Genomic DNA, 16,055 nt, shown 5'->3' with positions numbered 1-16,055 from the left:
TTCAAACATGCGGGTGTAGTTCTGAACAGGAAATCCTTCCTGCTTTCACAGAACCTCTCTGCTGTCTCCTATGGAATTTGCACAAGTACTACACACAGTTCTCAGAATGCATCCAGACCAAAGTCACTCAGCTCCGCCAGCCCATTGAGAAGGAACTCAAGGACTTTGTGAAGATCTCCAAGTGGAATGACATCAGTTTCTGGTCCATTAAACAGTCAGTGGATAAGACCCACCGGTAAGGCTACCTGCCAAAAAATATCAACAGTTTATTGTAAAAAAAAAAAAGTTATACCAAACCTTTTGGAGCTTGAACTCAATACAGTAAGCACAATGTCTCCCACTACAACAAGTTCATTACAATATCTACCACTCTTCTGGTTTTCCAGAACCCTGTTTAAGTTTGTGAAGAAGTTTGAGGCGGCGCTGAGCGGGCCTGTTGCTCCAGCACTGATGGAGCAGGGCAGCAGTGCCAGCCTGGACAGTGTGGATGCCAACGAAGAGAACACCCCACTCCACAGGGTTCACCATGCCCTGAAGAACACCCTCCCTGGCAGGACCAGAGACCTAAAGGTACAGTACAGCCCTCTGTAGACACAATCACTTTCATTAAATGTTAATATAGCATTTATACCATGGTATCAATGTTCTGTTCCGACACACAAACGCTCATGTTCTGACTCATAAAATGACAGTTTGGACCAGTATTTCTATCCACAAAGAGCTTCTTCAGTACATTCTCATGAAATTTGCAATGACTGTGCTTGACATACTGTATCTGTGATGTGTGTTCCAGAGTGAGTCCCCAGAGGAGGGACCGGTGGGTGTGGAGCCCTCGTCTCTGCAGGGCCGCCTGGCCCTCCTCACCAGGAAGATGAGGAAGATGTGTGTGACACTGGTGAAGAAGAACCCTCTGCCAGAGCTCTCTGAGGACCTGGATGTCTTCACCGGTAAGGGTTGGAGAAAACCTGGTGTCACAGGTTTTAGATGAAGAACGTCTGCTTGTGCTGCCTCGTTGAGAATCCATCATGAATGACGATGAGAAAAACAAAGGCATCAGGTTTTAGATGAAGAACGTCTGCTTGTGCTGCCTCGTTGAGAATCCATCATGAATGACGATGAGAAAAACAAAGGCATCAGGTTTTAGATGAAGAACGTCTGCTTGTGCTGCCTCGTTGAGAATCCATCATGAATGACGATGAGAAGAACAAAGGCATCAGGTTTTAGATGAAGAACGTCTGCTTGTGCTGCCTCGTTGAGAATCCATCATGAATGACGATGAGAAAAACAAAGGCATCAGGTTTTAGATGAAGAACGTCTGCTTGTGCTGCCTCGTTGAGAATCCATCATGAATGACGATGAGAAAAACAAAGGCATCAGGTTTTAGATGAAGAACGTCTGCTTGTGCTGCCTCGTTGAGAATCCATCATGAATGACGATGAGAAAAACAAAGGCATCAGGTTTTAGATGAAGAACGTCTGCTTGTGCTGCCTCGTTGAGAATCCATCATGAATGACGATGAGAAAAACAAAGGCATCAGGTTTTAGATGAAGAACGTCTGCTTGTGCTGCCTCGTTGAGAAACCATCATGAATGACGATGAGAAAAACAAAGGCATCAGGTTTTAGATGAAGAACGTCTGCTTGTGCTGCCTCGTTGAGAATCCATCATGAATGACGATGAGAAAAACAAAGGCATCAGGTTTTAGATGAAGAACGTCTGCTTGTGCTGCCTCGTTGAGAATCCATCATGAATGACGATGAGAAAAACAAAGGCATCAGGTTTTAGATGAAGAACGTCTGCTTGTGCTGCCTCGTTGAGAATCCATCATGAATGACGATGAGAAAAACAAAGGCATCAGGTTTTGGATGAGAAATGTTTTCTTAAGATGTACTACCTCCGATGAGATTGTGGGGGGGGGGGGGGGGGGGGGGCTCTATGATTATAGCTTTGACTGTAAGATATTTGTCTATATTTCAGGGGAGATCATCAGCAACCTGCGCGACCTCCAGAGCCTCACGATCGACCTGAAAGCTGAGAAGGAGAAGCAGAAGTCAGAGGTCAAACACATCCTCCAGCAGAAGCAGAGAGCCCTGTCTGACCTCTTCAAGATGCTGGCTGAGATTGGTGAGTCTCTAAAGAGAACTGTTTATCCCAAGTATAGCCAATGTGGTAACACTTTCAGTCTACACTGATATTGTGCAGTATTTTAGTTTACTGACGGTGCTGCTGTCTTTCTGCAGGTCTGTCCTACCGTAAGGGCCTGAACTGGAACAGGACAGCGGACCCAGAGGAGACCCTGTGTCTGCAGCCTCTGGAGCTGCAGACCGCCCTGGCTGCAGTCTGGACCCAGGAGCAGGCAGAGAAAACGTAAGACAAGACACACCCACCGGGCTGCTACAGACACCACACCTGGAATATTAGACAATACACTTTGAGATGCTGTTTAGTAGGTCATTAAATAGCTGTGCAGTATGTAATTGAATAGATGTGCAGTAGGTCATTAAATAGCTGTGCAGTAGGTCATTGAATAGCTGTGCAGTGGGTCATTGAATAGCTGTGCAGTGGGTCATTGAATAGCTGTGCAGTGGGTCATTGAATAGCTGTGCAGTGGGTCATTGAATAGCTGTGCAGTGGGTCATTGAATAGCTGTGCAGTGGGTCATTGAATAGCTGTGCAGTGGGTCATTGAATAGCTGTGCAGTGGGTCATTGAATAGCTGTGCAGTGGGTCATTGAATAGCTGTGCAGTAGGTCATTGAATAGCTGTGCAGTAGGTCATGGAGTAGGCGGTTGACTGTGGCATGGAACTGTCTGTTTCAGTTTGTTTACTGAGATGAGCGCTGCGTGGGACGGCTGTCAGAAGTACTTCTACCGCTCGTGGGCCCGCAGAACAGCCATGATGACTGCCCTCCAGAGCGCTGCGAAGGTGAGCGACTGAAAGGAAATTACCAATTGCAATTGAGAAATGTTATTGTGTTTCTAAATGGGGTCTAAACCGAATATTTACGTGCCATTATCATAGAATCTCCATGGTCTTAACGGTGTCTGGCGCAGTAAATATAACTGTGCTGCAATTGGAAATTGTTGTCTGACGTGTTTGCTTGTTTTCCAGGAGCTGGGGATTGGGAACATTGATCGTTGCCGAGGCTTCTCCTCCCACCTGTTCAAACTGCTGCTCAGGCAAAGGCGACGCCTGGCCAAGCTCACAGAGCAGTGGGTCCACCTCAGGTGAACCTTAACCTTTAACCTATGACCTTTAGGCTTACACCTCAGAGCTTACCATCTGGATAGAGTATCTCTGAATATAGCTGCATCTGACAAGGCACTCTGTTCCCTACAACGCCTTATAATATTTAGGATACCGCCTGAGTATCTGGAACTGTAGTTGTCTTTCTCACACTCGTTTTGGCTTCTATCCTCTCTCAAACACATACAGGAGGCTAACAGCCAGCGTGCAGGGCATCCAGGCTCACCTCCAGTCCCACAGTGAGAATACGGGTGGCCTTCCCCCCCAGGCTTCCCTCCAGGGCTGGGTGATCAAGGCCCAGGGCCTGGCAGGGCAGTGTGCCACCCTCCTCCAGCAGCTATCCTGGATGCTGCAGTGCTGCCCCGAGGGCCCCCAGCAGACGGAGGGGGTAGACGGGCAGAGGGAGCCCACCCTGAGGTGCCCGTCCCCCATGGCGGCTCAGAGGCAGCCCCCTGGGTGTCTGCTGAGGAGAGGAGACCCGGCCTGGAGCCAGCTGAGTCGGCGTGTGGTGGACATGTTGGGTCAAACCCAAATCCTGAAAGAGGAGCTGGATGCAGTGGCACTGCAGTCCACACAGGGGTCGCTGCACTCCTGGTAAGGCCTAGGAGCATAAGATAGCATTACACAGGAATACTGATAGCATTACACAGGAATACTGATAGCATTACACAAAAAAGAGCATTGAGCTTTTGTCTTCATTACTTTTCTTTTAAGATATCCTCTATATTGAAATCAGTAGTTCATTTTATCTTGTTAGTTTTTTTAAATTATTAATTTGAAGATGCACTATGCACTGCCATTTCCTGGTTGTAAAATTAGAATAGTTTGCATAATTTCAGTTTGTGACAAAACAAGCAAGTATTAGTATAGAGAAACATTGTACCATGTAAATCGCTGTGAAATACATTTTCCATAACACAAAATATTGTACTTTCAGCTGTTTTAAGCTGGTGTACAAAACCGAAAGTAAAATATGCATAGAAGTAGAGCACATAAAAGTTCTACCGCTTCTTTGACTTGCTTTCAATGAGAATGAAAGATCTATAACACACATTTCTATGTGAATTTGGTTAGGTCGCCCCAAAAGTTACATATTGCAGCTTTAAGCATAACCTTGCTGTTCATGCTCTATTCATTTGCTAACCCTCCCTTCTCTTCCCCTCCTCAGGAGCCACTTCTCTGTGTGTTGCTCTGGCTATGACCGGCTGGGTGCCGTGGCGGCACAGATGCCCGTGGTGGAGCAGCTCTTCACCCCCAACGCCCCAGAGGGCACGGCTGACACCCAGCCTGGTCTGACCCGTGGCCTGCAGTACGTCAGGGGAGAGCTGGAGTCTAGCCTGACTGAGTTCACCACCTGGAAGACACAGCTACTCTCCCTGGGCCACGGACACACAGGTGAGAACAGACCGACCATGCTTTATGAATCAGTCAAATGTATTTTATAAAGCCCTTTTTACATCAGCAGTTGTCACAAAAAAAGCTTTAAAGCAGTGGTGGAAAAAGTACTCAAGTGAAAGTCACCCAGCAAAATACTACTTGAGTAAAAGTCTAAAAGTAGTAGTTTTAAATATACTTACGTATCAAAAGTAAATGTAATTGCTAAAATATGTTATATGTTAAGTAAAAGTATAAATAATTCCTTATCAAACCAACCAGACGGCACAATTCTCTTGTTTTTGTTTATTTATGGATAGCCAGGGGCACACTCCAACACACAGACATAATTTACAAATAAAGCATTTGTGTTTAGTGAGTCCGCCAGATCAGAGGTCCGCCCTCCTCTCCCCTGTAACTATTCCCCAGGTAGTTGCTGTAAATGGGAATGTTTTCAGTGAACTTACCTGGTAAAATAAGTGTTTAAATTGGACAATTTTTCCTGTGCTGCTAAGTATTGCAGCAAAAAAAACGACTTAAGTAGTACTTTAAAGTACTTTACACCACTTCTTTAAAGTAACCCATTCTAGACCCCATCATAGAAACATTTGTATTCCAATGGTATTACACTGTTAAAATTATATTATACTTCCATTCCAATGGTATTACACTGTTACAATTCTATTATACTTACATTCCAATGGTATTACACTGTTACAATGCTATTACAGTGTTATTACATTGGCAAAATAATTTTCCCTCTCTTTCTGTAGGTTACCAGAAAACATTCCATTCCGAGTTCTCTGCTGAGCTGGAGAAGGCCATCAACACTGTGCTGGTTGCCGTGCAGACCCTGGTGAAGAGAAAGGATGGGGAGCTGCCGAGAGAACAGCAGACAGACACCAAGAGAGGTGAGGAGTCACCCCTGCTGTCTGCCTCCAATAACACACCTGGGTTGTATTCAGTAGGCACCAAATGGAAGAAAACAGACTGGAACTGGGAGGGACATTCTGAACTTGTCCATAAAGCAACGCTTGTTTAATGCCTTGTATGCTTGTGTGGTTATTGTTGGAGAACTGTCGAATAACTCGCTGTCAAATAAAGCTATCCCAAGAATGCCAGAATACGACTGGGCCAAGATGCGTTAACATGATCAATCCTAGTGTTCTGCGAGTCGCGACCATTGATGAAGAATGATGTAATTTCCTGTTGTAATTTCCTGTTGTATCTGCCAGTTCCAGAAGGTGAGGAGGAGGAGGAGCCCCAGGAGGACCTGCTGAAGCCTGGTCACCTGAGCCGCCTGCTGGAGGAGGAGTTGGGAGCAGAGGTGGCGTCTCTCTCCCTGGGGGAGGTCAGCGACACGCTAGAACAGCTACTGGAGAGACTCCGAGTCCACCGAGACTCCTGTCCACCTCAGCAGCTCCAGGTACAGTAGTCACACAGCATACACTGTAGCCTATACCACCCTCTAGTGGAGTGGAGATACACAACCACCACTGAAACGCCTTGCAACTCGACGATTTTGTCGGTAATGCCAAGGAGTTCATCATTCTTTCTTCTGAGTTCTTCTGTACGATGATGTCCTGCTGTTTCAGATTGCTTTATCATGATATTCAGAATATATCACCAGTGACCCTCTGTCTTCCTTCTTTGTCCTGCGTGTTGTGTTTAGGAGCTGAGTGAGGCGTGCAGGCTGCTGGTGCGTCTAGACCCCATGCTGGGGCTGTACTCAGAGCTGGTATGCTACTACCTGGCTGTGTCAATGGGAGCCCACAGGAGCACTGGGAAACTGCTTTCTGTCCTGGCCGGCATCTTCACTGAGTTAGCCCAGAAGGTACCGTATGCAACCCCTGTACTTGGATCTGTTTTCTAACACAAGCACAAATGCATGTTGAAAAAAACGATAGTAGTGAAAAATCTTAGAACAACCTGTAGTTTCAGTAGCTCTTTATTTCTACTGTTTGGGTACGTCACCTAAGCTGCAATGGTGCTACTGTACAGCCACTGTTTGCCTTATTGTCTTGTCCTGCAGGGCTTCTGCCTCCCCCAGGAGTTGGAGGGAGGGGATGGAGAGGGGGCCACAGAGTTCCACGACTACGAGGGCGGTGGCATCGGCGAGGGAGAGGGCACCAAAGACGTCAGCGACAAGATCGAGAACGAAGAACAGGTGATGCTTCCTTCAAGAATTGCAATACAGTGCAGACACTAATATCTATGTTATTTGGGTAGAATTGCTCATGAAGGGGTGAAGCCTAACTTGCACTTAAGTTGAATTTTCACTTGGTCTCCTACTGACATCAATGCATTACTCAGTAAAAATGTATAAAGTTTTGCAAAAATGTTACGTTTTCTGTCGTAGGTGGAGGACACTTTCCAGGAAGGCCAGGAGAAGAAAGAGGAGGAACCTGACAAGAAGAACATTGACGAGGAGGACAACGCTATCGAGATGTCTGAGGACTTTGACGGCCAGATGCATGATGGAGACCAGCAAGAGCCAGGTGGGTGGACAGAACTCTTAACACACAGCCTCATGGGAGTCTGATCACGCTCCTGGGTTATGTTCATTAGGCACCAAATGGAAGAAAATAGACACAGGGAGGGCCTACCTGGAATTTGTCCAATAAGAAACACTTATTTTCATTGTCTGTTGCAAAACATTTCAAACCGTTTCCGATTGCATGCCCTAATGAACCGACCCTTGTCTCGCATCTCAAAGCGCTCTTGGTTGTGCCTTTTCAGGTGAGGATGACGAGGAGGATTCTGACAAAGAGGAGGATGAAGATCTGGATAAGAAGATGGGCGACCTGGGCGAGGGCCAAACGGACACGCTGGATGAGAGGATGTGGGGTGATGATGAGGATGAGGAAGAGGAGGAGGGCAGTGACAAGGAGGAAGAGTCAGGCCAAGGAATGGACCAGGTACGGAGAGGAAGGATCAGAAAAGAAGGTTCAAATGTCAGAAAAGGCCGTATCTGCTGCTTCTAGTAGGACCATTTCACAAATTATGCTCTTTTGTGGTTTCTTCAGGGGGAATCAGAGCTGGTAGCCAAGGATGACAACCTGGATGCAGCGGACCCCAATAAAGACAACAAGAACAAAGAGGACAAAGACCAACAGTTGGACGAGGAGGAAAAGGAGAAGATCCATGAACAAGGGGACGAGGTAAGCTTTCACTGAAAATATATGCATATATACTTTACTGAGCGTATCAATGTTGCGTCACAGATTATCCCTGGCATTGCAAGGGGCTTTTTTCTGCACGTTACTCAACACATCTCAGGCTGTAGTTGGGTGAGTTTTAGCAGGAGTGCTAGATAGTGTCTGATTTGAGTATCTGTGTTCCAGCGGGAGTTTGATGAGAACGAGGTGGACCCGTATCATGGGAAGCAGGAGAAGAAGCCTGACCCGGAGGCCATGGACCTGCCTGATGAACTCAATCTGGACCAGGAGGAGGACCAGGCCGGGGACGAGGGAGCGGGAGACGGTGAGGCCTCAGGGGTCAATTGTATATCCAGAAGAGGAAACTTTTTTTTTTGTCCTGTTAACTTGTCACTAAATAAAATAATTAAAGAATAAAGGAGTAGAGGAACCGGTGGAGACACCAGAGAATCAGTGTGTAAAAATTTAGATTCTTTCTCCTCCAGAGGAAAACCCGTTCGACATTGACGAGAAGCCAATGGAGCTGGATGAGAAGGAGGGAGCGGAGAAAGAGGGAAAGGAGGAGGGTGAAGCTGAGGACATAGCTGAGGATCAGACAGACAAACAAGGAGAGGAAGAAGGCCAGGAACCCAAGACTGAGGAGGAAGGGGGAGGAGGAGAACCAACAGAGGAGGAGGATGAGGAGGAGAAGGACAAAGGACAAGAGGCAGGGAAAGAGGAGGATGTGGCCATCCCTACAAACGAAGGCCAGAAACCAAAGGTAGTTTGACTTCTTTTCTCTTGAATCATAATCATACTTTGCTTCTTGAAATTCCAATATCTTCAACTTGACTGCTGACATTCAAATCATTATGGGTCTGTGTCAACAGTGTACTATTGAAAAAAATATAGTTTTTGAGTGGAGTTTCACTTTAAAGCTCAGACACACTGGTAGGATTGTCAAACATTTGCCTGCCAACGGTACTTAGACTGTCAACACTCTGTTCAGAGGTGCTATCTTTTTTGTGTTCATACAACAAAGACCTTGGACTTCATCAGCCACTCAGCCTTGTTAAAATACTCCAAACCAGAAGGTGGCAGTAGCATTGTTTGGCAATGCATATCCTTGCGTGTTGCTTATGGTCTAAATTTCAAGCTCTCTGCGCTAATGTTGTTATTTTGTGGGAAATCATTTTTGGTACTAGCCAGATGGCCACAGCTAGATGACTCCTTACGAAGATGACAAAAAAATATTTAATTCACACTCCATAATCCCATACTGCCAGTGCCAGCCCATAGCCAAATGTTTAGCTAGCTAGCTAAAGTTAGCATATTCGCTAGCTAGCGTAACAGTGCAGTGTCCTTAGCTAGCTATCTCGGCAGATAACACAGGCATCTGTTTCATGGAACGTAGCTAATCCATTGGGATCTAATTACAATATCAATACTAGCTATGGTGGTTAGCTGACTTGGAGGAAGTATTTAGTGTTGTGTGCATTGCGTCTGTGCACTTAGCTAGCTTCCGTCCCATAACTTAATTTGCATATGAAGTGTGACTGGCTCATCCACGGATGTAGGAGAAAATGCCATATTTTTTTGTGTTGTGTCCCCCATGTGGGGTTTCGTGCTCTCTGATTGGCTCGAAGTCAAGTTGTTGGCCACTGACAAGCATTGGGATTCTACAAGTAGAATCGGTAGGTTCATCGCTACCTGTTCAGGTACCGCTTTTGTTCTAGCAAGAGAAGGAACTGCCTCCCACTGTGAAAAGTGAGATTATCAGCAGTGAGATTATCAGCGTGTTTAATGCTTTAAGCACCTTGTGGCCCCAGATGTACCTAGAACAGAATGCTTTGCTAGTTGAGTGTTCAAAGCCTTTTTTCTTCATTGCCCACAGGAGGATGAAGAGGAGGGTAAGGATGAGGAGCAGCCTGAATCGACAGAGAGGAAGGAGCACAACACAGACGGTCAGACAGGAGAGGAGAACGTCCAGAGTGAGACCGCTGTGGAGCTGGCAGGGGATGCATCCGAGAGAGACCAAGCTAAAGAGGTAGAAACACACCCATTTACAGCCGAGGTAAATTTGTTATTTGGCTGGCACACATTGACCCTCTTGTGTTGTCCAGGAGCATGGTAGCGGAGCGGCTGATGCCAGCCAGTCGGAGGGACATGAGTCCAAACTCATGGCAAGGATGTCCTCTCAGAAAGCGAGCCAGAGCAAGACACAGGTATGTCTGGTCTACAAATCTCTACAGTGTGTTTTTGAGTTAATGTTTTCTAGTGAATCTGAAACATTTTAAACCGTAATCAAATTATGTTTTGTGTTTTAAGATGAGCTATATATTTCTAAATTTGTTCTTATGCTGACCTGGCTGTTCCAGAGCTTCAAAAGGAAGCCGGGGCAGGCTGACAACGAGCGTTCGACGGGCGACTTCAACGAGCGAATCAACAAGCGTCTACGCACGGTGGAAAGCACTACAGAGAAGACGTTGGAGAACAGACAGACTCCGGCCCAGCAGGAGTCAGACCTGTACGAGCATATCAAACAGGGAGAGACGACCTACGACACACAGACATACGGTCAGGCACCAATCACACCACAGAGCAGATATGCCATACCAGTTCACCCCCCTAAGAAGATGATAGTCCAAGATAAGAAGCCTTTGCTTCTAAGCTCTTATAAGAGCCCTTTCACTGAGCCGCTTGCCTCCGCTGTTGACAGATGTTGCCAGTGCAGACCAGCAGAAACCAGACAGAGCCCCACAAGATGAGGACCAAGAGGACGACGACATTGCAATGGATACAGAGGAGCAGGAGGAGGACCTGCGGGCTGTTGAAGCCCAGGAGTTGAAGCCAGAGCAGCTGGACTCGACCAGAGCGTCACAGAAAGGTGCTCTATCCATCTCCTCTCACTGTCTACACCTGTGTGGGTGCTTGTTTGTTTGCCTGTTGTTTGTCTTACTGTGTAATTTCCCCCATCAGGTCTGGACAGTGGAGAGCAGGAGGCTCTGAAGCAGTATGAGGAAAATGAGGAGAGACCAAAGGACACACAGGGTCACAGTGACGAGGAGCGCCCAGAGAGGAGCACAGAGTCTACCATCCACACTGTTCCAGAGCTGCTAATGGACATACTGCAGGTACCAGAGATCTGATCAGAAATCTGCATAGGGCTATAGTACTGGAGCACTCTGTATAAGATTAGCTGAATGTGTGTGTCTGTCCAGAACCCAGTCCGTGACCCAGAGGAGCTGAGGAGGGAGATGGAGCTGCAGCTGGAGGCCTGGATGAAACAGGCCCCTGGAGACCAGGAGGAGGTACCAACAGTTTGGATGTTCTGCTAATACATAAATATTACCGGATACTATTTACCCTGTCATGCGTTATTCCCTGTCATGCGTTATTCCCTGTCATGCGTTATGACCTACCTTCAGAAGTTCAGATCTCTGTGTGTTGCTCCTGCTAATATCTTGCCCTCTAGGAGAGTGCAGCGGCAGCCATGTGGCACCAGTACCAAACGTTGACCTCGGCCCTGTCCCAGCAGCTGTGTGAGCAGCTCCGTCTCATCCTAGAGCCCACGCAGGCGGCCAAGCTCAAGTGAGTACCTACCGCAACCCCTAGAAGATCATTCATGGAGCCTGGCCTCTGGTCAGCCATCAGACAAAACGCAGACCAGAGCAGGAACATGGTTTTGTAACCTTTCCTATAAATTCATTTATTTTTTCATTTGGAAGATCCTTTTTAATTTCACAACAAATATTAGCTCATCTCTTTATTCTGTTTTCTCTCTGTCACAGAGGAGACTTCCGCACAGGAAAGCGTCTGAACATGCGGAAGGTGATCCCCTACATCGCCAGTCAGTTCCGTAAAGACAAGATCTGGCTGAGGAGAACCAAGCCCAGCAAGAGAGAGTATCAGATCTGTCTGGCCGTGGACGACTCCTCGAGCATGGTGGACAACCACTCAAAACAGGTAGGTCGCTTCACAGAGGGATGAGTGGAGACAACCTTGCAATCAGTGCTGCAGGAACTATGTATGAATTCTAAACGGCACGCTATTCCCTTTAGAGTGCACTAGTTTAGGCCGGGGCTCAAAAGTCTCTGGTCAAAAGTAGGGAATTGGGTGCCACATGGGGGAAAACACTATCTCACCTCTGTCTCCTGTGCCTCACAGCTGGCCTTTGAATCCCTGTCTGTGATCGTCAACGCTCTCACTCTCCTGGAGGTTGGGCAGGTGTCTGTGTGCAGGTGAGAGGAGCAGTCACTGAAAATACATGAATATGGATGTCCAGGTGTTTCTCTTCCCCTGACAGTGAGATAACAACATGATGTGTGGATTGTTTTGGTTGTCCCCTCAGCTTTGGAGAGACAGTGCAGCTTCTCCATCCGTTCCAACAACCGTTCAACGATCTGTCAGGTGCTAGGATACTGAGGCTCTGTCAGTTCCAGCAGAAAAAGACCAGGATAGCCCAGGTGGGAGTCCCTTTCCTTCTTCCTTCATTTTTACACTCTTTTGATGATTTGAACCACTTTCAGGCCTGTTCTTTACTGTGATATTGTTCAACAGATCTCTCCCCAAAATATTATTTGAGACAGATTTATTTTCTTCTGAGACTGACTCCCACATTGTGCTCTAATATAGTTCCTGGAGACCTCAGCCAACATGTTTGTAGCAGCCAAGCAGCACAGCCTTGGATCCATGAACACAGGTACTCTACTAGGTGGAAGGTTTAGTATGATTACTATAAGCGAGAATGGCTTCCCCTAGTCCCCCATATCCCACTATTCCTTACAGTAATGGGTTGAGACATATGCAAGAATGTCAGCTGATTACATCATCCTCTGCTTTGGGGTCCATGCCCTGATAGTATCTGATGTCCAACAAACAAGCCCTGAGTGGAGCAGTGTGTTGGTAGGGAGCAGAGCCCCAGTACTGTTAGTCAAGGCAGAGTATTGTTCCTGCTACAGTGCCCCTGGTGAAGCTAACATGTCCTCTGTGGAGCCGCTCTGAGGACCACAGTGCAGAGCTGGTATCAGGGCTCTCACTGCTCTCCCTCTGCGGCCCAGAGGACTGGAACCTGTAAGCAGATACCCAGGGCCATTGTGGTGCCAGTGTAAACTGACCGCCTCCCCCTCATCCTGTGCTCTTTTTTTCTCTCCCTCTCACTCTCCCCCCCCCTCCCCTCAACAGAGACGGCCCAGCTGCTGCTCATCGTGTCGGACGGCAGGGGGCTCTTCCTGGAGGGGAAGGACAGGGTGACGGCTGCCGTGCAGGCAGCTCGCAGCGCCAACATATTTGTCATCTTCGTGGTGCTTGAGAACCCCAACTCCAGGGTAAAGGACTTAGTTGATTTAGATGGAATCCATGTTATGTAGCAAGGATTGTGGATAGTAAATGCAAGGTTTTACTGTCATTTACATGATACAGTCCAATAGAAGTTGCATGTGTTTATGTGAATGGTCAAATCACTGAGATATGATGTTCATATTGAAATATCCACAATATTCCTTTTGACATTTCCTGTCATTTTTCTACAGGACTCCATTCTGGACATCAAGGTGCCCATCTTCAAAGGTCCAGGAGAGATGCCTGAGATCCGCTCCTACATGGAGGAGTTCCCCTTCCCCTTCTACGTGATCTTGAGGGACGTCAACGCCCTGCCAGAGACCCTGAGCGACGCACTGAGGCAGTGGTTTGAACTCGTCACGGCAACCGACCAGTAGGCCAATGAGAAGAAACCATCTGAGAGGGCAGCAACCAACCGCACAACGCCACTCTGCTGCTAGCCTCTCGACAACACACAGACTCAAAAACAGGACTCACAAAGGAAGACTGACTTGCCACTGTATATGTGCCTTTTTTTCTTATTTTTACTCTAATTTTAGTAGACTGTAGAGGTTGATAGCAACCTCCGCTGTTTAGTCCTTGTCATCAGGCCAGGGGAATTCTGGAAGTTCTTTCGTAATATAATTAGCATTGCTTTATCTTGCACGTCTATAAAATATGTTTTAAAATAAACAAAATGTGATTCCCTTCCGTGTGAACAAGATACCTCTTTTCCCTGTGTACTATAACCCCTTCATGTTGTATGGATGTTTTCAGTCTAACATGCTCATCAAGACATTCTGCTTTCATGTAAACGCATCAAATGACCATGTATAGAGCTGACAGTGTTGTGATGTTAATGCAGTTTGTAAAATCAAAAATAACAAGGAAAAAAAGCACCCCCTTAATTATATCATGGCAAAAGAAAAGCATGCTGATATGGGCTTGATCCATTTAAAAAGTCATCCCAAAATTGTGCCTTGACAAAATGTTTCTGCATCTCACTTTATACTATGTGCTTTAGAAAATGCATCCATTGTTTACTTGGAAATGATCATTCTGCCCAAAGTAATGTGGTGTTATTATAAAGCTTCTCTCTCTTTTTCTCTCCCTCTCTTTCTCTTTCTATTTTAGTCAATGTTTTTGGAAAATGTGGTTCTTATGCACTTTGAAGCTCAAGGACTGCTAATAACAATTTTGATAAATGCTCAAATTGGTTCCATTTGTCTGGTCTAAGGCTATGTTTAGACAAATAGCCAAATCCTGATCTTTTGACCAATCAGATCAGCTCTGAAAAATATCTGATGTCAAAAGATGTGATGTGATTGGTCAAAATATCAATTTGGAAGTTGTGCTACCTGTCTAAATGCAGCCTAAGCGACAACACAACTACATCTGTTTTGCACCTCGACTGTACTGTAGATAAGGTTCATTCACTGACACGTCTTTAGAAAATACCATTGCTGTGACATTAGGAAAACAGTGGTTGATGATTGTGCATTGAAATGTTTATCACCAAGGTGTTTTGTAATGTGGAAATAACTAAGCAAACAAATGATATTCATGGTAGTTGTTCATACCATCTATCAATCACATATGACATGATACATTGTATGATGTTAGGGTTATTAAACTTTTTAAACTGTTTTGAGCACATGTTTTATCATGTATGGTAGTAGCCTACAGTATAATTATTTTATGGCCCCTAAAGAGATTTGGATTTTCAATAAGTACTCCACCCCACAAGAGGGTGACATTGATCATCGATGTTGAACCAAGATGGACCAGCCAAAAACAGTTGATCAGCTGTAGAGCTGCCTCTATAACCATGCCTCTATAACCATGTTTGCTACTGTCCGCATGGCTAGCTCAAGGTTACCCGTGGCAACACTTACATTAAAACAGGTAATACAAATATATGTTGGTAACATGAACAGTAAACCATGGGGTTAGTGTAGTGCCAACGAGGTAATGTTCTCTGACATCATGCTTGCCTTGGGAAATAGCCATGGCAGCATGAGCTAGCTAGCTAACATTAAAGGTCATGATCAGTCAAAATCATGTGTTTCATGAAATTGGATGATATTTGGTTTATATCCCAGATCAAATAATGAAAAATGACTTTTGCTTTTACATAAAGTTTTATCAAAAAGTTATTGGTCCCTGCTCGGATACACACTTGGATACATATGGAATATTAAGGCTTCACCCTAACTCAATTTAATTCCCCAATGGTAATGTGATATTCTCCTACCTAATTTAAATAAGTACTGCTTCGTAACCTGCATTGGAGAAGGCAATGTTGTGTTTGCAGTGGAGCATGTTTTATATATACTGAACAAAAATATAAACGCAGCATGCAACAATTTCAAAGATTTTACTGAGTTACAGTTCATATAAGGAAATCAGTCAATTGAAATTAATTCATTAGGCCCTAATCTATGGATTTCACATGATCAAGGCCCAGCCAATCTGAATTTGTTTTTCCCCACAAAAGGGCTGTATTACGGACAGAAATACTCCTCAGCACCGCTCCTCAGACGATCCCGCAGGTGAAGAAGAGGTCCTGGGCTGGCGTGGTTACACGTTGTCTGCAGTTGTGAGACTGGTTGGATGTACTGCCAAATTCTCTTAAATGATGTTGGAGGCGGCTTATGTTAGAGAAATGTACATTAAATTCTATGGCAACAGCTTTGTTGGACATTGCTGTAGTCAGCATGCCAATTGCACGTTCCCTCAAAACTTAAGACATCTGTGGCATTGTGTTGTGTGACAAAACTACACATTTTACAGTGGCCTTTTATTGTCCCCAGCTCAAGGTGCACCTGTGTAATGATCATGCTGTTTAATCAGCTTCTTCATATGCTACACCTGTCAGGTGGAGGGATTATTTTAGCAAAGGAGAAATTCTCACTAACAGGGATGTAAACAAATTTGTGCAAAACATTTGAGAGGAATAAGCATTTTGTGCTGATGGAAAA

The 16,055-nt window shown here is 45.7% G+C and overlaps 1 protein-coding gene across 2 annotated transcripts in view; it reads left to right on the top strand.

The window, feature by feature from the left end:
• The window catches only part of LOC109900653 (midasin), a 59,251-nt gene extending 45,072 nt beyond the window's left edge, over window positions 1-14,179 (top strand). For both annotated transcript variants that reach the window (XM_031837053.1, XM_031837054.1), the window contains exons 71-101: window positions 52-235; window positions 387-570; window positions 794-947; window positions 1,977-2,123; window positions 2,240-2,366; window positions 2,818-2,923; window positions 3,110-3,225; window positions 3,434-3,838; window positions 4,413-4,639; window positions 5,392-5,529; window positions 5,854-6,044; window positions 6,291-6,452; window positions 6,651-6,785; window positions 6,978-7,116; window positions 7,358-7,536; window positions 7,645-7,779; window positions 7,963-8,101; window positions 8,262-8,536; window positions 9,650-9,802; window positions 9,879-9,980; window positions 10,134-10,332; window positions 10,475-10,642; window positions 10,735-10,889; window positions 10,977-11,066; window positions 11,231-11,346; window positions 11,547-11,721; window positions 11,923-11,996; window positions 12,107-12,221; window positions 12,391-12,457; window positions 12,940-13,082; window positions 13,287-14,179. In XM_031837053.1, coding sequence (XP_031692913.1) covers window positions 52-235; window positions 387-570; window positions 794-947; window positions 1,977-2,123; window positions 2,240-2,366; window positions 2,818-2,923; window positions 3,110-3,225; window positions 3,434-3,838; window positions 4,413-4,639; window positions 5,392-5,529; window positions 5,854-6,044; window positions 6,291-6,452; window positions 6,651-6,785; window positions 6,978-7,116; window positions 7,358-7,536; window positions 7,645-7,779; window positions 7,963-8,101; window positions 8,262-8,536; window positions 9,650-9,802; window positions 9,879-9,980; window positions 10,134-10,332; window positions 10,475-10,642; window positions 10,735-10,889; window positions 10,977-11,066; window positions 11,231-11,346; window positions 11,547-11,721; window positions 11,923-11,996; window positions 12,107-12,221; window positions 12,391-12,457; window positions 12,940-13,082; window positions 13,287-13,472 — 4,886 coding nt within the window. In that variant the 3' untranslated portion in view covers window positions 13,473-14,179. The remainder of the gene's footprint in view (window positions 1-51; window positions 236-386; window positions 571-793; window positions 948-1,976; window positions 2,124-2,239; window positions 2,367-2,817; window positions 2,924-3,109; window positions 3,226-3,433; window positions 3,839-4,412; window positions 4,640-5,391; window positions 5,530-5,853; window positions 6,045-6,290; window positions 6,453-6,650; window positions 6,786-6,977; window positions 7,117-7,357; window positions 7,537-7,644; window positions 7,780-7,962; window positions 8,102-8,261; window positions 8,537-9,649; window positions 9,803-9,878; window positions 9,981-10,133; window positions 10,333-10,474; window positions 10,643-10,734; window positions 10,890-10,976; window positions 11,067-11,230; window positions 11,347-11,546; window positions 11,722-11,922; window positions 11,997-12,106; window positions 12,222-12,390; window positions 12,458-12,939; window positions 13,083-13,286) is intronic.
• Window positions 14,180-16,055: the final 1,876 nt, after the last annotated feature.

The sequence above is a fragment of the Oncorhynchus kisutch genome, linkage group LG12, assembly GCF_002021735.2.
Source record: "Oncorhynchus kisutch isolate 150728-3 linkage group LG12, Okis_V2, whole genome shotgun sequence".
In the NCBI taxonomy this organism is placed as follows: Eukaryota; Metazoa; Chordata; class Actinopteri; order Salmoniformes; family Salmonidae; genus Oncorhynchus; species Oncorhynchus kisutch.
The sequence above is the reverse complement of the archived record's forward strand: the minus strand, read 5'-3'. Positions and strand labels throughout refer to the sequence as shown.